Source organism: Pagrus pagrus (assembly GCF_965226575.1).
Source record: "Pagrus pagrus genome assembly, chromosome: 12".
Classification (NCBI taxonomy): domain Eukaryota; kingdom Metazoa; phylum Chordata; class Actinopteri; order Spariformes; family Sparidae; genus Pagrus; species Pagrus pagrus.
The window spans coordinates 21612656-21640459 of NC_140196.1; the positions used below are offsets into that span (position 1 = coordinate 21612656).

At 38.8% G+C, this 27804-nt stretch overlaps 1 protein-coding gene across 1 annotated transcript in view; it reads right to left on the minus strand.

Annotated features, from left to right (window-relative positions):
* The window catches only part of LOC311266916 (3',5'-cyclic-AMP phosphodiesterase 4B-like), a 56691-nt gene that overhangs the window by 16799 nt on the left and 12088 nt on the right, over nucleotides 1-27804 (minus strand). The window contains exons 3-8 of the mRNA XM_084369601.1: nucleotides 20801-20958; nucleotides 15574-15821; nucleotides 8950-9144; nucleotides 8823-8859; nucleotides 7975-8045; nucleotides 7204-7253 (exon numbers count right to left, since the gene is read on the minus strand). Coding sequence (XP_084225727.1) covers nucleotides 7204-7253; nucleotides 7975-8045; nucleotides 8823-8859; nucleotides 8950-9144; nucleotides 15574-15821; nucleotides 20801-20842 — 643 coding nt within the window. The 5' untranslated portion in view covers nucleotides 20843-20958. The remainder of the gene's footprint in view (nucleotides 1-7203; nucleotides 7254-7974; nucleotides 8046-8822; nucleotides 8860-8949; nucleotides 9145-15573; nucleotides 15822-20800; nucleotides 20959-27804) is intronic.

A 27804-nucleotide genomic window follows, 5' to 3' on the forward strand; every position in this document is an offset into this window, starting at 1 on the left:
GCTGAAGCTTGGTGTGCAGGACTGGACCGCCTCATCTATTATACCTACTGATAAACTACAGCCAGTGGCTGAAGGAGTATTTAGATCCTTTACTCCTTTATTTACTCTGAGTAAAGTAGTAATACTGAACAGTACTTATACAATATATATGTGTAAAAATATAAATGGTGTCAACGATTACTATACACAATTATTTTTTTATTATTAAGATTTTTGATGCAATAACATGTAAGAAGCATTTTAATGTTATAGCTGCTAATTTCAACAACTTTATCGGTTTACTTCACCAACTTTTTATACTGTTGGGTATTTCAATCCACAATGCTGAAACCCATTGGCTATCATCTGATCAACTGTTTAGCCAAGGACCCCTTAGCTGATACAGAGACTCAGCCGGGACCCCCTGTTACATAAAATGCATAAAATTCAGTTGCCATGTAGACAGTAGACAGGTTGGCAGCAGTTGTAGCATGGCTGATGCAAGACATGTTAGCCTCACCCTCTGCAATCTCTTACGGGTTTTATAGATGTGGAGGGTTTGTTAGAGTCTTTTGCACGATAAGTTACAAAACGATCCACTCAGAAGAATGTCCGTACACTTGGGATAAAAATACAGATAACTGGCCAAAATGTTTAAATAATATACAGTATAGTTAGCTGACTAGTTCACTGTTATGGACAACTGCTGCAGAGTGATTTAGCGTAAGGTTTGGTTAGCTTGCTCACGTGATTGTACGATGGATTGGATTCCTGTTAATGTGTATTTCAGCTCAGTTGGTAGAGCAGGCGTCCCATGTAGAGGCTTTGTCCCCACTGCAGCGGCCCAGGGTTTGAGTCTGACCTGTGGCCCTTTGCTGCATTTCATTCCCCTCTCTCATCCCGTTTCCTGTCATTCTTCAACACAGTCATATCAATAAAGGCATGGAAGGCCAAAAAATACATTAAAAAAAAAGAGAAAAAGATAAAATATTATCAAACAATAATTTAGTAGCCGTCCTGCAGTAACTCGGAGGATGGCAGAAAGTAACAAAATTCCCAAATAGTACTTTAAAATTATTCTAATGTAAAATACTTGAATAGCTGTATGTTGCTTCAGTGGCAACAGCTGTTAAGCTGCATTACAAGCTTGACATAGAGTTGAGTTTGAATGCAATGTTTGAGTTTACTTGGTGAGGTTGACTTTACCACATTGCTAACATGACTCAAGTCTTGTTAATCACACTAATTTGACTTGTCAGGAAACAATTGGGCCAGTTTCAACAGAAGGTCTATGAAAACACATGAATCATCACCGCCGTTAGAGTGCAAACAGTCCTGAGGTATCTGCATGTCACAAACACACACATTTCTCATCATGAAGGAGAAAACACTTTACCGACACATGCACATACTCTGAGCTGTTTGTGTTTTACTTCGCACCAAACGTGAAGCCGAGACAAGCTGAGGCTGAGCAATGAATCACCTTTGTATCACTCCCAATGTGCGTCAATTCACCTATCAGTCATGTCAGGGGAAAAACAGAGTTTGACACAGCGAATCAGACAGAAAGAAAAGGAGAGAAGCACATCACTTCTAACAAATGTTTATATAGATATATAGAGATATTTATCTCTTCATGTGAACACTGAACTCAGTACACACCCGATGGGAAAATACACAAAAATTGTGAGTTCACTGAATTTGATCAGTGACTTGCCTTCAGCAAATTTTACTATTTGTTCTTGTCACTGTGTAATTTGAATGTGTATACTGCTTCATATTCTTAGAATTAATACATCTACTACTTAATTTTTCCACGTACTGTTAGCTACAAAGTTTTATTTATTCAAATACATTTTGCATTTTTTGGAGGATTTTCTTAGCAATTCTGAGTGCTTTCTAGAAACAATGGAGATAATCAGGAACATGAGTTAGAAAATTATATAATAACACCATTAAAACAAATTGGGGAAAGCATGTATTATAACCTCAAACTGCAGTTAACTGTGGCTAACTGTGGCTGCTGTTCGCTAGTTAGCACAGTTAGCCATGAAGCTAGCAGTCCAGACGTGGAGCTCGGAGAACCCGGGGAATGTTGGGTGTTTTTACACTGCTAGCACGGAAGCTTTGGATCAGGACGGGGCTCGCTGGTTAGCAGGCTAACTTCAGTATTCATTTTTGCAATACAGGGAATAGCCTGCATGTCATAACATCAGAGCTGTTACTTACATTCTGTTGACAATTAAATTATTTAATGTTTTCAACTTCTATTCTTACATATTGCACCTTTGATGTACTGCATGTAAACTCACTTATAGCCTTTTTTTTTTTTTTTTAAACTATCAGCAGCATACAGATCAGTAAATTAAGCCACATTGTTTATATTGTATGTTATGGTCTTTATTATTGTATTACATTCATTAGCTGTGTCATTCCTACTATTTTAATATAGCTGGTTTATATTGTATATTTGTGTACGTGTGTTCTGTTGTTTGGTTTTTCATTGCTGGCCTCTACCTACCACTCAAATTCTTATCTTATCAGATTCTGAGGAAAACTGTCTCACAGTCACAGACAAATATCTCATTTCCCTATTGTCAGAACAATAAAAGGGTTATACGCAAGGTGTAGCATTTTGATACCTCAATAAAATGTTTAAAGTGGTATTTAAAGTGATGTAACATGTGGTGAGGTGGACATTCACAGCAGGTCCAACCCCGAAACCACACCATCAAGCTTTGTCTCCTCTCACAAACAACCCTCACTACTGATTATGTCTCTTCATAGTTTACATCTGCGGCATAATCTACTAAACTATCAAAACAAAAGGCTTCAACACACACACACGCACACACGCACACACGCACACACACACACACACACACACACACACCTCATCAAGGCCTGTTTGACAGCTCCTTCACAATGCACCATGGAGCTGTGTTGGCACGGGCTAGCTTGAGGGATGGGCCGCAGCGAGGTTTATGACTGTGCTGACGTCAATGACATAATTCAAATACTTAACCAGGCTGCACGCTTCCAGCCCTCTGGATCCTCTCCTCTGGCTGCGAGCCTGGAAAACCTGACATGGACTACTGCAGACAGGAGCGGAGTGGACTGGCCAGACTGTAAATGACGGGTCAGATTCGTTCTGCATGTAATTTTGTGGTCAGATGTCTGTCTGTGTGTCCGTCCACCCGTCTGTTTGATCATTATTTTAACTTACACATAAAGAATAGGGTCTTAAACAAGAAATCATCCAGACAAACTATGAAGTGTAATCTCTTTGAATGATAAAACATTGTTACCAGACAGCAGATTTAAACACTCCTTTGCTTTGGTTTCTATATATCACGATGAACATATTATATTCATGCACACACAGACTTACACACCTTCAGACGAGACAGACCCTCCTGCCCCGATTTGAAAGTGATTACTCCTTGTTCTTTAGCATCAAAGGGCAGATTACTGTAGATTAATACCTGCTATTCTCCTTCATTATTCTTTCAGAGTAACCTGTTTCAGATTAGTCTTTCATCAATTCTCTTTCAGGACGTGTTTACAAAAAAGAGACAAAAGATGAATGAGTAATGCTTATTGTGTTGGGCCCCACGCCCTGGGCAGTTTACGCACAAAGTCACGTGTCTATTCAGTTTCAAAGCGAAAAAAAAAACGGGTTGTTTGAATGTTTTCTGACATACTGAATTCATTTTGCACGGTTACATTAAATTCTCGTGAACTGGATTAATGAGCAGCTGACATGCATCCCACAAAGAAAGACAAACTGTTCATTTTTGTCAACAAAGACCGTAACACTCATAATCTATGAACATCTTACAATCGTACTCAAACAATTTTTCATTGGAAGGCCTACAAGGAAACTTGATTAAAGGGCATTGCAATGGAAACACACTGCAATACAAGATAATATTGAACTGAATCATACTGTGTTAAGATGTAAAATTATGCGTCACAGCAACTATGACTGAACACAACTCATATCTGTAGTCTTCACCGAAAAAGATATAATTCATCTAAGAACATCGATAGTACAGCCTATGAATTTTATAGGGATCTTAAGTTAAAATTCCTGATATATCCTATAATAGAAGTTCTCATTATATTAAAGGGGCAGTTTTGAAGAAGAAATTCAAACCCAGATTTTTAATATTTACAATATTAATGAGGTAATGATACAAACGCAGAAATATATATTTTTTTCCATAACTGAATAAAGAAGCTGTTCTCAGAGGAAAATAAGGTCCCAGAACACTGTTTGAAGCTAGAAAGGTGGCAGTAAAACAGTATGAAATTGTCCTTTAAAGTCAGTTTATTTTTTCAGTCAATGAAAGAGTTTGTTTAGGCATAAATAAAACAATCAGTGAAGATCTTTCTCTTTCTATTTGAATTTTTTCCCCAAAACTACATAGTGCACTGTTAGATATACACAATCACCTTGAAAGTAAACCTTCAGTGAGCTAAAGGGACTTAAGCTTTTATACATTTTTTTCAAAGTAACTACAAGCAGGGAACACCTTGTATTTCTTGTGTGTTTAACCTATTTTTTTAGTTTAATTTTCTTCCAGTGTAGGTTCAAAGCCTACTTGCAAAAAGAAGCCACATGCTGGTCTAAGTTGAAGTAAGGCAGCGTGCTCGGGCTAACAGGTTCCACTTTGGGCAGCGCTGCCTTAAACATTAATTTGTGAAGGCATTGTGTAAACATTCATTTCTCAATACTGAGAAATTCAGAACTTCAAGAATTCAACAACATGAGGAGACTTCACATCCCGTTCTTGGTCAAATAACTAACCGTGGACCCTGGAGTCCCAGCCATCTGGGACAATATTCAACAAGCGATGACCGTCACTGACTAATCATCAATCCTTGACGGTAAAAGACGTCATCATCAAGCATTCTCCTCAACAGTACTAATTTTCAGGCGTAATATAGAGGAAAGCCTATAATCTGAATCAGTCAGGGAAGAGTGAGCCCTTTGTTGGCTGCAGGGTTCATGGGACTGCATGTGATGTGGCCAAGATGGTTTGTGAAGCGTAAACTGCAAACTCACATGAGGAAAACTACAATCCCCTCACGTTACTGGAGTAAGATGGTAAACAGCCCAGAATGACGCATTTGGAGCTGAGCAAATCTTTAATATGCCCACCCTCCCCAGTTTTCTGTTTCTTTTGCACTTTCACCCAGTGACTGTGGTCACGTTCCTGCTCTTTTTGTTTATTTCATCCAATCTGACCTTTTTTCTGCTTCTCCCATATCACATCTGATTAAAAGACTCAAAACTCTGACGTCTCTCTCTGACCTTTGCTATGTTTTTGTTCTCTCCCGTTTCATTCCCTCCAACAATTTGGCATATCTCTCACATGTGCTTGAACCCACTCTATCTCTGTGTCTAACCTCGCTATCTTTCTACAGAAATTCACACTACTCTCTGTGTCCATCTTAAAGTTTCATAGAGCTCCTTATCTATGTGATCTTTGACGCAGGTACTGTATCTTTTTCAAAACTGTGCATATTGCCTCACTAAATAACACAGACACAAAACAGGAAAAATCTGTTCTCCTCTTCCGGGCAAAGAGTTGAGGAAAATGAGACAGAAAGCAGCACGGAGAGGATATGAGGGCATCCGTCCTTGTTATATTGTTAATTGTTGTAATGTCCTCCTTAACAATTTGAACAATTACTATTATTTAGGTGCAGGTGGGCTGTATGCTCTTTGCACACTGAGGAAAAGCTGGAGGCGGATATATTCTATGGTGGGACTAGAGTAAAAAAGATGCTTCATTAGAAACATAAGTGTACTTGTCTCAGAGGTTTCAAACAAATCCACAGAGTACATCCCATTTGTTTTTCTCATTCTATCTTGCCGGAGGCCAGTAACGTGGTGGTTTCACTCGTCAGAGTTTACTCTGAGAAGGTCAAGGTTTGTGAGAAGTGTGGAGGAGGAAGGACAATAAGAGCCTCACAGTTGTCTTGTATTTTTTCCTGCTGCGGGACGCTCCTAGCAGCCCATCTGTGCTGATAGGAAGTGGAGAGCACCCGTGTGCAGGCTGTGCTGACGTCAATCGGGCTTGAAGAACCAGTGCAGCAGGAACTAATATCCCCACCTCCCTCCTCCCCTTCACTCACCCGTCCTCTCCCTCCTTTTCATCTACCTGATCTGAATCTGAACCATGAAATATCTTGCTGTGGTTCTCACCCTCTTTCTGTCCCTCTGTCCGGTCGAAGCGTCAGTTCATGGGAATTTTTCTGTTGTTATCAAGTCAGAGCTTCCTGTATCCATAACTCAGAAGATTACAGCTTCTATTTGCGCCTGCAAAAATGCTCCAAGATAACGCACGTTGTGCTGGTCATGTAAACATCTATTACCGTGTTGACATGGAAATGCAGAACACTTAATATGAAATGTGTACTGTGGTGTGTTTGTAACGGCACAATTTACTCTATTCACTGCACATGTATGAGCCTGCAGTAACGCTGCTGTATGCTACTGTCATTCATTGTTTATAACACTTTACCTCAAATTATAAATGTTGTTGGCAACTGTGCAGGTGAGCGTCAATTAACTGATTAGTCAATCGAAAAATAAAATTAGTTTCCATCTATTTTGATAATCCGTTGATTGTCATACGAGCAAAAATGTTATATTTTCTGGTTTTATATTTTAAATGTGAGGATTTGCCGCTTTCCTTTGCAAGTAATGATAGTAAATTAAAAGTCTTTGGTTTTTTACTGTCGGATGGACAAGAGAAGCAATTTGAAGATGTCACTTTGGGCTCTGGGAAATTGAGATGAAGATTTTTCACAATCTTTTGACATTTTATAAAATATATTGATTCTTACTAAATTAACTGATTAAATAATCAGTAGATTATCATTAATGAAAATAATTGTTAGTTGCAACTCCACTGTGCAGACTTTTGTCACATGCAAGTGAATTTCCATGTCTGGCTTGAAATGCATGGAACTGCACGTGCATGGGATTAACACAAAATATGGGGTGTATTTATTTTGGGATCATTATCTCACATTCTTTTGTATCATTAACATCTTAAGAAGAGCATGGTCCTCCACAAACAGACAAAGAGAAGTGAATACCATCACATGCATGTGACAGTTTCCCACAGTTCCCAGAATCATTGATCCTGATGAGGGTGTGATTAAACTGCCTGTTTCATATACTGGAAGGCTTTGGACAGGACTCACCTGACAGGCAGACTTTGGTGACAGAAGGCTGATTGGCAGCAGGAGACTTTCTGCAACCAGAGAGAAAACAAGTCTGTAACTGTGTAACAAATGGTTGCATTATTTTTTCCACAGCATGATCTGATTTCAGCAGCAGTCAATGTTGCCACAGCACAAACATAAAACAGGTGCTTCTACAGTTCTCTGAACTGCTAACAGGTCAGATTTTCTACCATGTGAGGTTGTCATGTCTGATTCAGTTTGGGCTCACTGTGAACTCTCTCTCTGAGGTCATATTGACTCTTTGTCCACCTCTGAAAAAACCTGATGAAACTGCAGCAAATGACCCAGTTCAGTGATCAGAGGGAGCTTTCATGCACTCTTCAAATGAGATGAGGTAACCCTCTCTTCCAGCAATAAAATAAAATGAAATGTCACTGTGTCCAGTACAAGTCTTTAGTGCTGCTGCTGCAAACCAGCTTCAGCATTAAAAGCTCAAGCTCTCTACACTTGGTTTAAAGTCAGTGGTTCCTTCATGAGAATATCACACTGAGAGCTCTTTTGGTGCGCTGGCGCCCCCAAGTGAGGCATGTCGGCATTGTGAACCATGGCATCTCAACATTTTCCTTTGAGCTAAACTCTCTTGTGCAGCTTTCCAACAAAGATCATATCAAGAATTTCGATCAGCACATAAATGACAAAAAAACACCCAATATAGAAATCATTGTTGCACATGTAATCATTCTCACAGAGCACTTGCAGATACTGGAATAAAATTATGAGCTGACTTACTTATAGGATGCACATTGTACATTTGTCAAGGTGGTGAAGTTGTTCCTGACGGTGCGAAGGCTTGCCAGAACCTTAAGAACAAAAGAATAAAAAACAATGAGAAGAAGCCACAAGAACCACTGGTGGGGTTGAAAGATAAGGAATATTTACATGAAAAAGAAAAAAAGGTATGTAATAATAGTTGAGGATTCAAAATTGACACTGACAGAAGGTTTGAGAGAATACACACGGTGATAACAAGACAATATCCCTGAGATTGTATTTAGTATTGTGATAATGTTATAGCCACAAAGTTTGCAGCTGATTATACAGACTGGTTGACCAATTGTTGTGCCTGCATCATTTACAATTGTTAATAAGCACTCTTTGCAGCTGCATCTCAATACTGAATCGTGCTCATTGCTCCCACTACCACCCAAAATAGGATGCATTTTGAACCTTTAGTAACTGCTGATGAGATTCAGGTGAAATTCAGCAAGGTACTAAAACCTGGGTTTTCTCTTAAATACTATAGTGCTGCATTCCTTAAGAAAGAGCAGCGCAAAACTTACTGCCATCTTTAAAGTTTCAAAAAGAGACACAATCATCACATTTTTTTACTTGGAACTTATTGTGTCAATCAGAGAGCAGAATTCAACTGGACAAAGCCACAGTTTAGCTACAGTTTAAGTTTAGGAAGATGAGTCTAAAATGACCTTGCTGTGCCTACTAAAGGCCCCCAGGGGGCAGGTAAGTTAATTATGAGGTGCTTCACATCTTAAAGTGCCTTGAGGAAAACTGAGTTTGTCAGGACAAAAAAAAAATAAACCTATTTGACTATGACTTAGATTTTTTTAACTTTTGATTACCTGCGCAAATGGAGTCACAATCAAGTCCTCTCCATGCCTGAAATGGGATGAGGAAACTATTAAGCACAAACACACACTGTTGAACTTTATACAACACTAGTCTCTTTAAATCATCATTTCATCTCACAGTTCTCCAACAATTGAAGAGTTTCGAGACAAGGACTTGGGTGACAGGTCGTAGTCACTGTCGGAGCGGTACAGGAAGGACTCCCGGCGCTGGCCATGGCTCGCCAGGTTGGGATGTAGGACCAGACCTGAACCTGGGGATGCCTGCGGGTCTGAGGGACTGCAGCACAACGACGGGCCATTCTCCACTTCAAAGCTAAGAGAAAAGCACAATAGTAAACAGTTAAAGAAGTATTTTTTAACTGCTGTGAAGATGGTCATTTCATAAAACTGGGCTGTCTGTGCCCTGGAAATATTAATATTAAATGTTTGTAACTGCACAATTTACTCTATTCACGGCACATGTATGAGCCTGCAGTAACTCTGCTACTGTCATTCATCGTTAATTACACTTCAATCAAATTATAAATGTTGTTGGCAACTGTGCAGGAGAGCGTCGATTAGTCAATCGAAATAAAATTCGTTTTCCATCTATTTTGATAATCCGTTAATTGTCATTCAAGCTAAAATGTCATATTTTCTGGTTTCATATTTTAAATGTGAAGATTTGCTGCTTTCCTTTTGCTCAACAGGTAGAAAACCTAAAACCAAAGGAATGCACTGCGCAGCACCTAAATGCTCCCACTGTTTGGTGATGTACTGCGAGTTGGGCAGTACTTGGTATTGGCTCGTCAACGGTTGTCTGGTCACAAACACGTATTACAGCTGAAAAATACACAAAAATATGTTTCTGAAAACCTTTGATGCAAGAAACAGACAATGCAGTAACAGATTATTGATTCATCTTTGATTAACATTGATTAACACATTTTACAGTTTGATCTGAGTTGCGTGTCGCCCCTCTCTTGTTCCGACTACTAAATTCTTTGTCTCTGTACAAAAAATGCATAAGTGCAATCTAGGGCTGGGCGATAAAACGATCTCAATAATTTTCATGATTAAATTTTCCACGATAAAGATGATAAATGTATGAATCATGTCCGAACCACATCAGGTCTTACAGAACAGGAGGCTTTAAAGCTGAACTGAACAACTTCCTGCAAGCTCAAGCAATATTCAAAGAATACAGTAGCATAATCATCCTCAACATTTATCTTTTTATTTTATTTTCTTAATCAATGTTCAGTTCAGTGTACTACCTCTAAAATGTTTGAGACACGTTTGAAACAAGCAATTTGTTGTACATGTTCATCATTTTATTTATCCAGTGTTTAACATAAAGCCATTTGGTTGGTTGGTTTTGTTGAATGTTTGTCACCTATTCATTCTGACAATTGTATCTTATAAACCATAATTAACCTTCTGGTTTGTTTTGGGTTCTGTCCTAAGGAAAATACTGTCAATTCAACATTATTATTGTTAAATATACTGTATATTGTGAAAATTATCGACATCGATCAATATAAAAAAACATATCGTGATAACAGTTTTGGCCATATCGCCCAGCCGTAGTACAATCTGCAGTTCCAACAGCAGTCCCAGAGCTGGCAAAGAAAAAATGCTGTTGTTTACTTTTGAAGGCAAATGAGCTGGGAGCTCTGGGTGCAGAGGGTTTAACTTTATTCATTTACATACACTGCCCACACTGTTTTGATACAAAGCTGGTTGACATTCGCCAAAGTTTAACTTTAAATAAATCAAAACAACCATTCATTTATCAAGTACTTTCAATAAGCTGCCATTAAGCATTGGCTTGCGCAACATGTTCACGTATCCCATCCAGGAAAGATGGTTGCATAAACCCTAAAATGATTAATCATCCATCCATCCATGGGTCCAAAAACCAGACTATTGTGCTCATTAAATAAGTATGCTTTGCTGGTCAGTGAGAGTAGAGGAGGGGGTGTTTTATTGTAAACTGCTGCTCTGGTCTGTGTCTGTCCATGACAGCTCCACTCATTCATCCCTACTTAACAGCAAAGACATGATCAACTCTTTGTAGTGTTTATGTCAGGCATATTCTAGTCTACACTCAACCACATCTAATGGTTTTTAAAACACACACAGATCCTGCACATAAGTTTCTGCGTCTGTATCTACCTGCTGAAGGAGTGCAGATGGTGAGTACAGTAGTTCAATCTGGAACAAAAATATCCTCCGATTGCTTGAGATTAGTGTTTTTGTCTTGGTCAAATAAATCCTGTTGGAATAAAACTGAAAACATGACCAGTCTAACGCAACATATAATCAAATAATAGCCTTTTATAGAAATAATACATATACAGTCTGATACAAAGATATGCAATTCTAAAACACAAAACAAAAAATGTGGTGTAAGAATTCCTAACAGTATATTTCTCAAGAATTGCTCAGTGCAAACGCAAACCAGAAAGAAGCTGATTTCATAATACAAAGTGTTTTGTGTAAATGTAGAGCAAACATCTACAGTCCATCTACCCAGCATTTTGCTGATGCCACAGTGAAACCACCACACATGCACAGATGGATATAATCCATGTCTGTTTGTCAGCATGGAGCGGGTGCAGGAGGAGAGCTATTGTGTAACAAGATGATCAGTTCAGATGGACCAGAGTTTAGAGGTGAAAGGTCAAAGTGTCAACGCCCAGCAGGAATAACAGATACCAAAAAATGATGAATGAAAAAGAATAACTCTCACTAAGTCCAGAGTTTAGCTTGGATAATATGGACACACAGGTTGAATCTGGATAACTGATATATAAAACACAATGATTTCAGTCCAACTGCAGTAGAAAGGTGTCCACAATCTAACATTATATAGCTTTCACAAACATACTCAGCACTCAGCCACCATCTCTCAAAAAATCTATCTTGTAGTGGACTGACCGTCCCAAAGGTCACGTCACTATTTGGCCTACATTTATCCACCCCCCCCCGCCTCTGTAATTTCTGCAACATGTGGGATTAACTGGGCGCATATCCCACTGAGACACTCGGTCCCACACCTCAGCCAGAGGGGTTGGGATTAATGTGAAAAATGCAGACACTGATTACACATGACACGACGATAAACGTCATCCATGCCGCGCATTGCGTCATTCAAATTCCAATTTCACAACATTAAAAGCATGCTTTACCTACAGCCCTCTAATCTCTTAATCTGACATGGACATAGCAACACAGTATGTTAACGACACATATTTTCTGTAGAATAGCAGTCTGGTACAATGAATCTTGTAAAATTCCCTTTTTTCCCTTTTTAGGAAACAAGTTTGAATCTCATGCTGCCATAATTTGAAAACATCTAAACACATGTAGAGAGAAAAGAAAAGAGACAGTCTAGATTAACAATTTAGAAACAGACAAAGAAGAATAAGTAAGAAATATTTCAAAGACAACTTTAAAGAGTCACCTGGGAGCCGAGAGGCGTTCTCTACTGACCACTTCCTCGCTGAAATCAAAGTGGCCAACTCTGCACCTGGGGGACTTCCGTGGCATTCTTCTCTCCATTCCACCTCCACCCTCCTCACTGGGCAACAAACAGCACCGAAACTGAGGCTGCTCACTCATACACGCATACAGACTCACACTGACAGACCCTCTTTCTGTGCAGGCCACGTGCTGCTGGACTAACGTAGGCTTTGGCAGACACTAACAGGCAGATCTGGGCTGGAGCACTCGCAGGCACTCAGTTCATCTGGCTGCCTGTCGTTTTCCCCTCTATATTAAACCACTGCAGATTAGTCAGGGCGTTCATCATCCCACCCCGCCCTTCACTGGGCCACCTATGATGTCCTATAAAAACATATGCACTTGAGTTTATGGTGAAAAAAAGGGAGGTATTAAAGTAGAATATCCAGATGTTCATATATTTACCAACATAGAACCTCTCACTAATGTGCATATGGTATAATGTAGATAGTTAATACAGAAAAAAACAAACATCTGTGTTATGAGGACCCTTGTTCTCAGTTCATATATACTTCAACATAATCGAAACAATAATAGACAACTTAAGACAAGCTGACCTTTTCGCCTTTGCAAGAAAATGATTCAGCTACTTCAAAAATGTTTATCTTACTCCATTTAAACTTAAAACAGAAGAAAAACATGAGTACAGTGAGAATGAAGGTCCCCACTGCTGCAAAAAGCCTTTTTTTAGGCAGGAGAGCAGGGGTGAGATGCTGAGAGGAGGGACTGTTAGTAGGGTAGAGGTGTGTGGGACAAGGTTCCTAAGATGTTTTGGAGAGATATAACTCTCACACATGAAAAAAAACAACAAAGAAAAACCACATGAAGTGATGCAAAAACTATGTTTAAGAGTAAAATCGCCTGATTTTAAGTGTTTGAGAACGTCTTCATTGTCAGACTGCTATCCTTACAAAATGACCTAGAATAAACTAAAATAGTATTTATGGTCTACTATTGGCAGAACCACCAGTGTATTATTAGAAAAACTAACAAGTGTTTATTTAACAGTTTATCAGTGTTTGTACATCCACATCAGAAGAGTTCATTTATCTATGGTATCTGAACAGGCTGAAAACCTACCTGTGTGACTGGGTGAGATTTGAGAAGTACCAGACCTTCCTGTTATCATCCGAGTGGAAAAAGAATTAAAAAAAGACCCCTGCTATATAAATACATATTTTTTAAAAACATCGTCTCTAGCTTCACACACTGGATCCAGAAAAGAAAGCAAGGAGCTGCCACTCATTGAAATAATTACGAGCACTTATAATGGAATATATTCATCCAAGTGTCGGGGAAGAGATTTTTCTTAAAGCATAATCTGAGGAAAAGCACTCTGCTACTCTGCTCAGCTTGTACTTTTCAGTGTTTCAACAATGGAAACAGTTTATGATGAAATAATGTCATCATCTCTCGCACATTTCAACACATAATATCAGTGCTGTAACAGCACATGCCTGAGAAGCAACACAGGATCTGGATGTGATTTTTTCAAGAAACTCTTTATTTGTATACTATCATAATTCGGCCTCTACTTCTGTTCACTCAGTTGCTACAGCCGTCCATTCTCTGTTGCTTTTCCTTAAGTTTTTTCACAATTATTTTTCCAATATCTTTCATTTTTGAGATCATTATCTGACACGAGTGGCTAAAGATAGAGCATGTCCTTTATTTTACAGACAGTAAAGCCCTCTGAGAATTTTTTTTTTTGGCTCTATGAAGAAATGTGACTTGAAAAATGTGGGTAAGCGACCAACTATGATCGCCAGTGTCTGTTTCCAGTGTTTTCACATACTCTTTGAGTTACTCTTTAAATCACTCCCCTGGACTCTAGATATTTTTGGCAGCCTGAAATAAACTACTGTTAAGGGTTTGTGTGACTTTCTAAAAAAAAAACAAAATAATAATGTAGCCCTCCAAGAACAGAGTATATAAATAAATAGATTTCACAAAGTGAGAGTGAATTGAAAGTCTCTTCCTCTCGCACAAACACAGCAACTGAATTCTTACCAGGTATTTGCTACAGTGAAGCGCCTGTAACGACGAAGATGTTTGTTTACCACCTGCTTGCGAAAGCATCTCGGTGAAAGTTTCTGACCAGGATCAAAAGCAACAGCACTGCATGGGTCCGACCTGAGTTCCCCGCACTCTCCACTGGCTTCCATTAGTGCTTAACAATAAAGTCCGATGCAAGAAGTGTGACACTTTTAAAAGCTATGGCCTCCTTGAGAAACAGCTGAAATCAAACTATCAGAGCCTTTTCTTTAGTAAAGATTAAGGAGTTTTTGTAATGTAGTCAGGTCTCAAAAAGACACACTGGAGAAAAGATACTGTGCTAACAAACATTCGCTCATATACTCAGAGGAATATGACTCTAACTTTAAGATTAATTTGATTGGTAGATATATTTTCACACATCATCAACAAGCTGATTGGCTAATCAATAACAACTGGAAAGTACCACTAGAAGTTGTGGTGTCCACAGCGACAAGCAATAAACAGAGCAGAAGTTTTCCAGTTCCTGACTTTTAATCCAGATAAATGCAACCCATGCCTTTAAAAGGCAGTCGCGCAGAGCAGAGTCACAGAGATGAAAGCAGCTGACGAGAGAGTCAATGGACAGAGAGCCCCTAATCATCTGTAGTTTAGTGGGCTGAGACACAATGGTTCAAAGAAAAATAATATATGGGGCAAATTGACTTTCATGATGTAAAGTGGTCCCTTTTATCCATATTGCCTCCATAATGCTACCACGGAACAACAGCCTCCTGTGCTCTGCGTCAGAGGCAGACCCAACAATAACAGTGTGTTGAACTAAATTACTGGCAAATTATTTTGTACCATCTGATGCCCCAGAAAAACTGTGTTCCTGTGCAAGAAATAACTGAAACTTAGAAGAAAACAAGGCGTTGAAAACACACACCAAAGTATAAAACATCACTGCCAACTTTGCTGCTAATTTGCAGATCTGATGGTGAGACGGGACACAACACCAGACTCCCACTGTTCCTGACACACAACGTTTTCAGAAAATTCTGCTTCTACAAAAATACAAACCAACTAAAACCAAATAAAAACTAAATGCAGGTCTCAAAAATGAAGAATAAAAAGCTGACTACATAAAAATAAAAACAAATTACCCTGAAGCATGATAATCTTCTTTAGATATGGAGGCATCCCTTCTACATGACACCTGCACCATAAACGTTGTGTCACTGTGATGACCAAGCCTTACCTGTCGGGGTCAGCTTGTGTGATGTCGATTCGAGGCAGAGAGACGATGGGCAGACTTGTAGGTCTGCTCCGGGTCACTGGATCTTCATCAGGCGTCAGTGACCTGCCCCTGTCCCTCTCCTTTTCCGCCTGTCGCCATGACAATGGAGGCAGCTGCAGGTTGCCAGAAAACCGTCTGTGGACCTTGCACAACTCTACCCCGAGGGTGCTGCCTGCAAGAAATTGTCCCACAGGAGGCTCCTTATTCTCCTGAAGGCGGAAAGACAAAAACGACAATGAAAAATCGGGTTGGGTTTCCATGAAATTGGCTGAAAATCTTTGATACAGAAAAGCTATGTGGTGAATAAACATGAAGAAACATGCATGACATATGGCCTAAGTGTTCGTTTCCTGGGCCAAAGGCTGCATTACAGTAAAGTGATGTCATTTAATGGACTGTTGTACTTGCCTTTACCCACATAATAATTTCATTACTGACTACTTACTTACTATAATTTATCAAAAATCTCATTGTGTTAATATTTTGTCACGGTACCAATACCATGATATTGCCATATTTGATATTATTGGCTAGTCCTCAGGTGCTTTTGAAGATATTTCAAAATATCAAGATGTATAAAGTGTACCGTGATATAGCCTAAAAATATGCAATTATTTTAAGGCGGTCTCTCAGAGCCCTGGTTAAATTAGTATCAGGTTAGTGTTTTCTTTAAAAATAAAAAGCACAAAAACAACAGAATTCGATAGAAATAAAGATTTGTAGTTTTGTAAAAAAGAATATACTCAATAACAAGAGCCAAAAGTTAAAACAATGAAAAGAAAAATGAATAAAAAGGAAAAACTTAGCGATGTATAACATAAAGGCTTTTGCTAAAAAAGAACATTTAAGGGACTGATTGAGCACACATAAACATGACTCTTTTACAGCGACTCAGAAGTCAAAATGTTTAAACTCTAACCAAACAACCTGCCGGCCCTGCACATATCCCTAATTAACAAAGTGACATACAGTATATTGGCTCCATTTACGTTGTTATGCTCTTTAATACACAGAGGAAAATTAACCACTTGATCAAAGCCTATTTCAGGCTGTCGACACCTGAGCTGCCAATTGACATTTATATGCAGCTATGCTGAATATAAATTGTGTGTTTAATGTGTCTGCTTGAGTGTGAATGTTCCAGTAAGGAGCACTAGGTGCTGCACTGACGAATGACGGGTTGTAAACAAGCTAGAGCGGTGAGGAAACCCAGGCGTACTACCAGAGCTCATTCTGCATACATCACCCTCCACTTTATGTTCACCACAAGCAAGTGTAAATGAAACACTCCGACAGGGTTTAAATGAACAGAGGAGATGGAGAGGCGCGATGTGGTCGCCAGGGGAAATGGGGGATCGAGGAATTCCTAGAACCTGACTTCAGCAAACAAAGAAAACATTTGTCTGTTTTGTGTATGTGGTGCAGGAGTCAAGACAGAGAAGATGAATGTGATGGACAGGTTGACAGCGACTGAGAGTGAGAAGTAGGAGTGAAGCTGCAGTCTGACCTCACTGCACTGTTGTTAGGGCTGACAGCTAACTATAATCTGACAAGACCAAGTCTGCACATGATCAACTACTAATTCTCTCCTGATTGACAGTATTAAGCCTAATGAAGCTGAGAGAAAATATCAATACTTACAGAGTGTAAAAATCCAATGAGTTCAATGGTTATATCAAAAAAAATACTTCAACTTACATTTGCTATCATAGAAGACTTAAAAAACAGTAAATTATATTTGAGAAGCTTCATCTGTCATTCAGGATTCAATTAAAAATATGCTCAATTTTTGCAATTAAAAACAGAAAGCAGCTGCTAAAAACAAAAAGTATGACGACTCAGAGCATTTATTTAAGCTTAGTAATAAGTCAAAAGGACCATTGTGAAAACACACGCACATCTGTCTTGTTAAGGTAATGCTTCCAAAAAACTGTAACTGTAAGTTATATCTCCCAAGGGGGCTGCAACTCTGTCATGTGCTCCCATCAAAATTTCTTTTTGAGTGCACGAAGAGAAGCACGATGTTTCAAGTACAAATTGGCTCTTCGTCATGGACAGAGAGATCCTCTGAAATGCTAAAATGACAGCAGACGAATACTGATGAAAGGAGGGACGAAAAACAATAAAATTCACATTAATGAGTGGGTGAGTGAAGTGAGACAGAGAGGTGTCACATGATGAGGTAGAGAGCGACAAGATAGAGGGAGAAAACAGTCAGGAAGAGGGCGTCATCCCACCTACTTCCTCCAGTCAAAGTGACAAACAGTAATAGCAGGGACACCAGTTGGGAAGCAAAGAGGAAACATGAACGAGACAGTAAATTGTGAACTGTAAACTGGAGGGATGAGACCAGGATAGGAAACATCTCTGAAACTGAGAGGAGTGAACAGAGGAGAAAATTAGAAACCATAGAGAGAGGAGTTTACCTCGCTTTTTGATTGTCAGTAAATGCAGCTCTGCTGACTCCTCTGCTCCTTCTAGGAAATGCAATTTGTCTGATTTATTGTGACTGTCTCTTTAAATAAAGACACAATCTTCCTTTTCCAGTGAAAAGGGAGCGGAAAATTGAATCTGGCAAAACATAAATCTGCTCCGCCGACTCTGTTTGACAACAGTGATTGTGTGAGAGGAAACACTCCCAGATCAAACGTTAAAGGCAGAGATCTAAATAATCTCCTGTCAATATGTCACAGTACCGACGCTGTTTCCCTGCCAAATTATTCATCAATTGTATATTGATTGTATCTCTGACATCTAGACATGTAATTCTAGTTCGTCATTGATCCCGTGTCTGTTGTCCAAATGGCATTGGGAAGAACAGATACTGCTGATTTACTTGGAGTGTACGCCTGTATATAAACCAGCAGTAGGATAAAGGCTTCAAAACAACGGTCATTTTTAGAAACATGGATTTCATATGTGCCGGAACATGGTCATATAAGGACAGGAACCGAGATGAAAGGTACAACAATGAGTCTGAAACGGAGGATGTGTAGCGCCAGTGTCAAACAGAGGTGGAGTGGGTGTTTTCTCGATGAAGATGAAAGGCCTCTCTTGGCCACAGAGCCCAAACAACTCTCTGGGTTACTTCCAAAAAGCCTTTCCTGAAGAAGGTGATATTAATGAGACAGCTTTAGGAGTGAAGCTCTAACAGCATGGCTTGATGTAGTGCGTGAATTATTGAACCTAGAAGCCAAAGGAAAAAAAATCAAGAGATTGCCTTAATTATTAAGGAGCTATAGGAGAGTTGGGAGATTGACATGCAAGTGTGTTGAGAGGCGTAGTAGATGTTTTTACAGACCTACATTTAACTTTTCTGTCAATTTAAGAAAAACAGACTTAAGCTTGATAATATAACGATGAGAAAATACATAATAAATACAAATAATTTAAATACTATAACTTGGACCGTGTCACACAACCACTGTCTTGTCTGATAGGATTTCCTTGTGAGGCGACTTTGTTTTGGCTCCTTGTCTGCTTTCTTTAAAAAAGTCTGATTTGTAGAAGTGAGAGAAGAACTCAGATCTTTTTCTGACATAAAAGTAGAAATAATACTGTGTTCAAAACTCTATGTTAAGTAATAGTCTTGCATTACGTAAATATTAGTATTATCACTGGTGGTACAATGTGTCTGCATCATAAATGTTGCAGCTGGTAAAGGTAAGGCTAATTTCAACTACTTCATATAATGCTGGGAAGCTTAATCCACAATAATACATCATAATCTATTTTTGTACTAATAATCTAAATCTGCAAAGTATCTAGTAACTACAGTTGAGTAGCATAAAATCAAAACCCTCAAGTACAGGCACCTAAAATTATACTTAGGTACAATACTTAAATACTGTTTATCTATATGTCAATGACAATGAATCATTTTGTCCTCTTAATGGTTGATGAATTGTGTAAAAAACAACCCTGATTCCCAATATGTTGGGACGCTGCCTAAAACAGAAAACCACTAGCGAATCACTTGTCTGACTGTTGTTGCTGACATCATTTTTTTCAAAAATATATTAGAATGTTGTCAATAAATGAAAATAAATAAAACGTTGACATAAAAACAGGCACCATTTTCCTTTTTATATTGCCTCACATGCATCTTATATAGAGACATTAAAGAAATCTGCACAAACATCCATGCCAGTCAAGTGTATTAAGTATTTTAGGCGCAACTAATTGAAGGTTTTCATTCCAAAAGTGAGATGGTGACCTTTTGAATAATGTGTTTGCCATTAAAAAAATCTGCTGGCACTGGAAGTAAAAATCATCATTAATCTCCCTGATATTACTGGCCATTACACTAAATTAAACTTTGTATTTCATCTATAAAAATGAAAAATTAACACGATTAAACAATTGCATTACCACAAATTGTCACTAACTATCCAGTAATGAAGTCTGGGGGGATTAGAGGAGGATGGAGGCCAGTCACAGCAGGAAAACTTTCATCATCCAGGATGTAGCTTGGCCTCTGAGCTCCTGTTGGACAATGTCAAGGTAAATGATATGGCCTGCCTGCCCAGTCATAAACACCGGTGGCCTGGAGGAGAAACAGATGGGCCTCCCTGTCAGATCTGTCCTTCCTCCTCTCATGTTTCCATTCAGTCAATGCCCTTAGTGTCTCCTGCTGTGAACTGTCTTCTAACACCTCTCCTCTTCTTCCCGCTCTCTGCTTCCTTCTCCTAAACTATGCATCACTCCTCAACTCTTTGTCTACATCATCATCCTAACTCTCACTTACACACACACACACACACACACACACACACACACACACACACACACACACACACACACACACACATACATACATACAACACACTGTTCTCCACCCCACGTCTCTGTTCCAAAACACACACACACCATCTCGCTCTCTGCAGTGTGTCCTGCCGGATAGCGGTCTGTTGTGTACAGTACAGTCATCTGTTCATGAGTCACCGACCACCGCACAGACATACTGCACCTTGCTGCCTCAATGTATTCCCACAAGAGCTCACTGTATTGTGTTCGGGAGGCAAACGTTATAAAATTTACAGTAACTGTGCAAACTGCAGAATCAGGCTGTAAACTTTAGAGGCGAGATGCGGAATGTCAGATAAAAAGAAATCACGAGTGGCTGTGTAATGAATGCATGGATGGATTCATGGTTGCACAGATGGAGAGTGGAAAAATCAATACTTACATCGCCTGGTGTAACTCCCTGTGCACTACTGCTTTTCTTCATCCTGAGGGATGCTCCGCCAGACTCTCTCTCTCTCTCTCTCTCTCTCTCTCTGATGCTCTCTCCGACAACGCAGTTCTTTCCTGCTTCTCCTGCTCTGGGCAGCCTCACCAGCTTGCCTGCACATGGGAAGCAGAGAGGAGGGTGGGGGCAATGGTAAGTTCAAAAAAGTTATGCTGCCTCCCTCAAGGTGAACATCATGTCTGCAATTTCATGTCAGACTTGCGTTATTGTTCTGTCTTGGTGTTGCAGTTCAGTGTGCAGTAATTTGACACAAGCCCACACTGCGTTTGCATTACATAACTTTGACAAAAACGCAGACATTACATGGACTGTGATGGATTACCTAGCTCAGCAGTTACAAGTTTGTACAGGTAGACATTCATACTGTAGTAAAACACACTCTGAAGGCAGCAAAGGCACTTTGAAAGAGACACTGGCTGAAGAAAGTATACAACAGAACTGTAAGGCTTGGACCTTTATAAATACCCTCCTCTTGTTGTAACCTGTAACAAGATACTTTTGATGCATTGTCCCCATCTTTGATTGACGGTTAATACTTTTTAAAAAATCGGTTAACTTCTTTACAGCAATTAATCGAATAATCATAATAATCATAATCATTAACATCCCTAGTTCAAAACACATTTTGTTAAAGATTTGGTGTCAATGACAATACAACACTTGAAGCTGTTACTTTTAGAAAGATTTTCAGCCAACCGTTACATTGGTTGGCTGTTATCGGCTGATATCCGCCTATCACAGACATATTGGTATCAGTGAATATTGAGTCCGATATGCACCGATATGTTTTTTCTTCTTTTTTTTTATTGAGGTTTTATACTGTGTAATAATTCATTTCCCAGTAAGGCACTGGTGGTATTTGAGATAATTACATTTAATCTTAAACTGTAAAATACCCTGCCTCTGTTACAAATCATATACACATTTGAGGGACCCTCAAAGTTCGAAATTGTCCAAATCTTTGGTTTATGACCAAATTAAATTCATAACATTTCCATCAGCCTCAGCTGCACTTGCTAAGTGCTATCTAGCAAATTTCAGCATGCTTATGGAGCTAAATCTGGGTCAAATGTTTTGTACTTGGAAAAAGTAAAATTTGAAACTGAAATTTCAAGTTTTGATCTTGAACTTTGAACCGGCGTGCGGTTCTGCTGGCTCACCTGCTGGACCAAAGATGTCAGAAACAAACGCCATCGCCAGTGGACACTGCGAGGCATTCACAGTGCTACGTGGAAATCAGACATTTCAGTACTTAAAGTGTGCACAATCTGGCGTGATTTTGTCGCTCCTGTAATACAGTTGGTCCTCAGTACTGTCTAAAACAGCTTCCACATCTCACATCTAAACAGCCTTGGAAATTTAAACAGTTTTAGCCATGCAGGATATTCGTGCATGGTGTGCAAATGGAAGTTTGTCACTGACAGCAGTTTTTTCACTGCCAATCATGTGGCGTAGCCAAATCGTTTTAGATCCTATGTTCCCTGAAGGCAACATGATAGGGGAAGGTCTGTAGCCTTTTGGTTAAGCTGTCTGTCATGATTTCACACCCCTCTCAGTTGATGCCACGCCCCCCACGCTAGATCAGGGTCAAAAGTCTGAAACTGAAAAAGAAAGATCTGAAACTGAAAAAAAGATTTGAAACTGAAAAAAAGATTTGAAACTATAAAAAAAACTAGGATCTGAATCTGAAAAGATCATAATTATTTTTAACCTGAAAAAACTTTTTGTAAATTAATTTTTATTTTGAATACGTTGATGTATTTTTCAAAATTCAAGATCAAAACGTGAAATTTCAGTTTCAAATTTTACATTTTCCAAGTACAAAACATTTGACCCTGATTTAGCTCCATACATGCTAAGGCAACAAACTAAGATGGTGAATGTGGTAATCTTATACATGTTAAAAATCAGCATGCTAGAATTGAAATTTTGAGTGTGTTTGCATGCTGATGTTAGCATTTAACTCAAAGCGCCAATGTGCTTTTTGTGAGTGACAGAGCCTTACTGTAGACCTAATGTGGACTCTTTTCTTCATTTAACAGAGAAAGCCTTACATTTTCAATGGCATCTACACAAAAACCTTAACTCAAAATGAATTGGAAACATTTTGATTTGAATCTAGAACACTGAAAGATCCAAATTCAAAAGGACGTAAATAGCTCTTACTAGATGCCAGCTTTCAGTTCTTAACATAGTTCAGTTGGTATAAAAATCAAGTTGTAAAGTCTTGTGGGCAACAGTGATGTTAAATGTGATTGAAAAAATGCTCTGAAAAATGCACAAACAAAAACAGTGCTCCTTTGACCATGGTGTGTATTACTGCATAAAACACACTCCATGAATGATTCCATGAAAAAAGAGCAGAGCACAGTGTCTGTGCCTGGAGGTCTTTTAGACCCGCCTGTCAGCCTCTTCTGAATGCACTGACTGTACACTCATCAATTATAGAATGACCACAGCGGGTGGAAAAGCACCAACAGGCAGACATGAGTGACTAACCAATGCGACAGAAATAAATCGATATTTTCCATGTCGCTATTGATTCCCCCCCCCGTGTTGCCCCCATATTACCCCTCATTTGGCAGACACTGTGTCCTTGTGTTAAAGTCAAAGTAGGACTGTTATTGAGGGAGGCTGTTGTTGATGCTTTCCAGCTCCTGCCAAGTCAAGAGGCATGAAAAGAGAATTTCTCAGCTGCACAAACAACACAATTTTGTATGTAGCTTTCCAGACAAACATCTATGTGTGGCTCCCTGCTGTCCTCAGTTAGTGTGGGAAAAAATGACATGAGTGGTAAAATGACAGCAGATCACATATTAACATTTACAGCATTTGCAAGAAAACTCTTCAGCAGCTGGTTCAAATCTCAGCTAGAGGTTTTTTTTTCAATAATGTATGAGGATGCATCGATATTTCCATTATAGGTTCACAAGAACACTATTCAAATTCTTCTGACATCCTGATACAGAGGTTTCAGGTTGATCACTGAAAAAGTACTGTAGATAGAAAAGGTTAATGCAGAATCAGCCAATAAAATATTCTAAGTAATATTTTTTACACATGAAATGTCATAATCTGACACCAACATTTTTCTGCTCCTTTAATTAAACACATACTACAACTCATCATTCTGTACATAGTATGACTAGTAGACTGGACTATTTTAGTGAATATCAGTCAAAGTCGTTCTCAAAGTCAATTTAGTGTTCTAGTACTAAAGTACTGTAAATGCTTCTAATTTTCAGCATGCACGGTAATTGTATCCAGGCTCAATATTTCATACTGGTTGCACTGGTGCCCCTAACTTTTTCATTTAGGCACCGGCAGATAATTTGAGTGGACCCAATAATACATTACATCCAAATTTCTTTACACATTATGTCAATTATTGTAAACGGGTGGAAATACATGTTTTCTTCATTTAAATCACATGCAACAAGAAATTGTGAAAATTATCTCCATTGTCTAAAAAATAACCACTGAATCTCCTGTGCTCTGGTGCAACCAAAGAAAAATAATGATGTTGATGATGTTTGTTTGTTGGTTGATCAGCAGTATTACACAAAAACTACTGCACAGATTTCCCAAAAAGTTGGATGGAGAATGGGTCTTGGCCGAGAACAGACCCCAGTAACTTTTGGTGTGGATCTGGATAAATATAAAATACAGCTGATGCTGATGGGAATGTCTTTAGTTATGCAATTATTTCATCACCAATTGGAGTACTGGGCATGTTAAAATTCTGATCTGATAATGGCACTGTGTCCAAAGTCAGAGGATCATTAGAATGCATCTTCTATGAACCTTGAACATCTGTAGAAAATTTCTTGGTATCTTATTGTTGAGACTTTTACTCACTTTACACAAAATGTCAATCTAATGGTGGCGTTAGACTAAAATTAGGGGTCCATCATAGTCAGTAGTCTTGACCAAAGTGGTGACCAGCAGTGCTAAACCCATGCTGCTAGCATGGCTGGAAAAGGTAAATTCAAGCAAACTGGTCAAGACAACATAATTATAGCTTGTGCAGATTAAAACCATTTAGCTTCTCAAAACCATCCTACAGTTAAATTAAATTAAAGTGCATAAACTATGATCCACTCCAATATTTTTCTTGCCATCAGAAAATGTCATCGTCCTGAAGAGCATATCATTATCATAATATTATCTTTACTGGACACTTGAATACTCAAAAAAAAAAAAAAAAAAAAAATCTTTGTCTGGTGTCCTTTTGTAAAAGGTCAGGCTGATACAAATTATCATTGGATGAATGGACCCCAAAGCTGAGAACTACCTTTCCAAACAAGCAGTGAAGAAGGCTACCAGTAAAAGGTCATACGATAGGGGTGAATCTACAATTTTAAAACTTTAAGACTGGAAGCACAAGTCATCAGAAGAAGGGTCCAGAAAGGTCAGCATGTCTTTAAGGAGCACTTGCACTCTGTACACCATACCCCAAAAGGATCAATAAACCCCAACTGTGTAGCCGAGTTATTTTTCGTAACGAGCAGTTAGGGGAGTTGTCAGACCACTTATTACGAATTCAACTGGCATACACTATTTAACGGTTTGTTTCTGTGCTTCAAAAGTTATTTTTCTAAGTTTGGGGAATCTCCAAGGACTTGACTAGTGCGAGGGAAACATCACAGTTCCAGGAAACACAGCGCATTTAAACAGTGCTCCAAAACCTCTGTGGTTTACTGTTGGATAGAAATACATCTGGGACTTTTGCTCACAAAGTTTTCTATGAAATAGTATTTTCTATCTCCCAATTATCATCGCCAAGGACACACACTCCCCATTAGATGGAATTTTAAAGCCACAGTTACAGGTCCATAGTGAAATAAGTGAGTAACACTGACTGAACCATGCCTCTGTATTAACCCATTCATATCATTTGTACCCTTGCATATTTTTGCATTACTAATTGGTTACACTGCCATCTTAGAGTTTAATCATGAGTGCACATGTGCTTTTCTATGGGGCTGCAGCTAAAGGAAATCATTAACCATTAACCTGCTGACTCAATCAATTAATTGTTTTGTCTATAAAGTGTCAGACAACAGTAAAAGAAAAATGGCCATCACACTTTCTCAGAGCCCAAGGTGAAATCTTCAAATTGCTTGTTTATCCCAGCTTATTTTAATTCATTGACATAAAACAGAGACATTATAAAATCTTTGTGTTCAAGTTAACTGGAACCAGATTTGGCATTTTAGTCACATTGTTTTCCATCAATTGATTAATCCATTAATCAACAAATCATTTTAACAACAGTGCACCACTATTCTGTCATTCTCTCAATTTATAGTATACAGTCTGGAAATCCAATTTGTAGTACTGATACAACTTATATTGCACTGCACATATAATCTTCTGTCAGTGTTTTGATAAATTTTATATTAAATGTTTGGAATACTTTTATAAGAGATAATTGACTCGCATGGTTTAGCACTTTGAAAGACACATCTGTGATCCCATTTGAAGCTCATAACCTACAAGTAAAGATGGAACAAATACAAGATTATTTCACATAATGTGATATAAGCACTCAGGGTAAGTTGATCATGGTGATTATCCATTATCTAGATAATGGTGAATCGGAATAATCGTTTATATCCTCACATTAGTGTGTTAAAAATGCTGTATAGCTCAATAACGTAAGGTCCTATATTGATTTTCAGATTTATTTTGAATTGCTACGAGGGGGATCCTGCATATTTCCTTTACAAAATCCTAAGCCTGTCACAGTAGCTGAAAGCTTGGCCTGACCATTGTATCTCGAGTTAAATTGGATGTGTAAAAAATATTATGGATTCCAAACTAACGAACAGGGAGATGAGGTGCCCACCTGCAGAATGGAAGTTGTTCTTCCCTACAAACCAACACCTCCAATTTGCACTCCAATCTCTGTGACCACCTCTATTCACCAAGAAGTTTGTTTTTTGTTATTGAGAAGGATGTTCCCTAATAAAGATCTAATGCAACAAAAAAATTTGTTTCTTAACAAAATATAAGATAAAGTGATTCCAGTAGTGCCATTTTAAGACTTTTAAGCATTTGTTGATGATTATGGGGATATTATTGATAATCACAATTATTTTGGCCAGGATGAATAATCGAGACATGACATTTTATATCCCACGCCTGTCCACAAAAAACCCTCACTATTATACAGAATTATTTCCCGAGAAAAAAAATGATCCTTTCAGTAAGCCTATTAAAGAAAATGAAATTAAAATAATTGCTGCAAACTCATTTGCGATGAAGGCTTTTTCCTTGCCATCAGCACTTCAGTGAAAAGGTCAGGGCTCTGTCAGTGCATCCAGGGAATGCATGAGCCTGAAACTCTGAAGAGCAGTTAAACCTAAATCTCAAGAGACTACTAAAACAAAGATCATTGGACAAAAGACACTGGATTGAAAATGCGCCCCGTCTCTACTTTGGAGAGAAACAAGCTTCAAGTGACCTCTTGTCTCTGTACCCCAGCATTAGGTCATCCCCATGGTGGCTGCCTGTACCTCTACAAATAATTGGTTGTTGATGTGAAGTGGGCAGCAGAATGCCTGGTCATGAGGAAGCACTCGACATAGTGATTGTAAGGATTTGGCTTGGATTCTTGAAGAGAACTCCAGGGATCATTGTTGTGGGTGTATATCATCACCATAACAGAAAACAAAACAAAGCAAAGCTGACGTTTTTTCCTGAGTTCAACTCAAGGACAAGGAAAAGGCCATTGACGGACTTTGCTATTAAGGTTGTTGCTGTATTTCTACAGTACAGTACAGCATGTTGTCTCCGGAGAGAAAAGGCTCCACCGCAAATTAGTAATCTGCATCATTTTCCCAAAGAACACATGATACAGCAGCGTATGGTGGTACCAACAGAAAACTAAACTTTACCCTATTCCTAATTGATATTTACCCAGTGTTTCCACACAC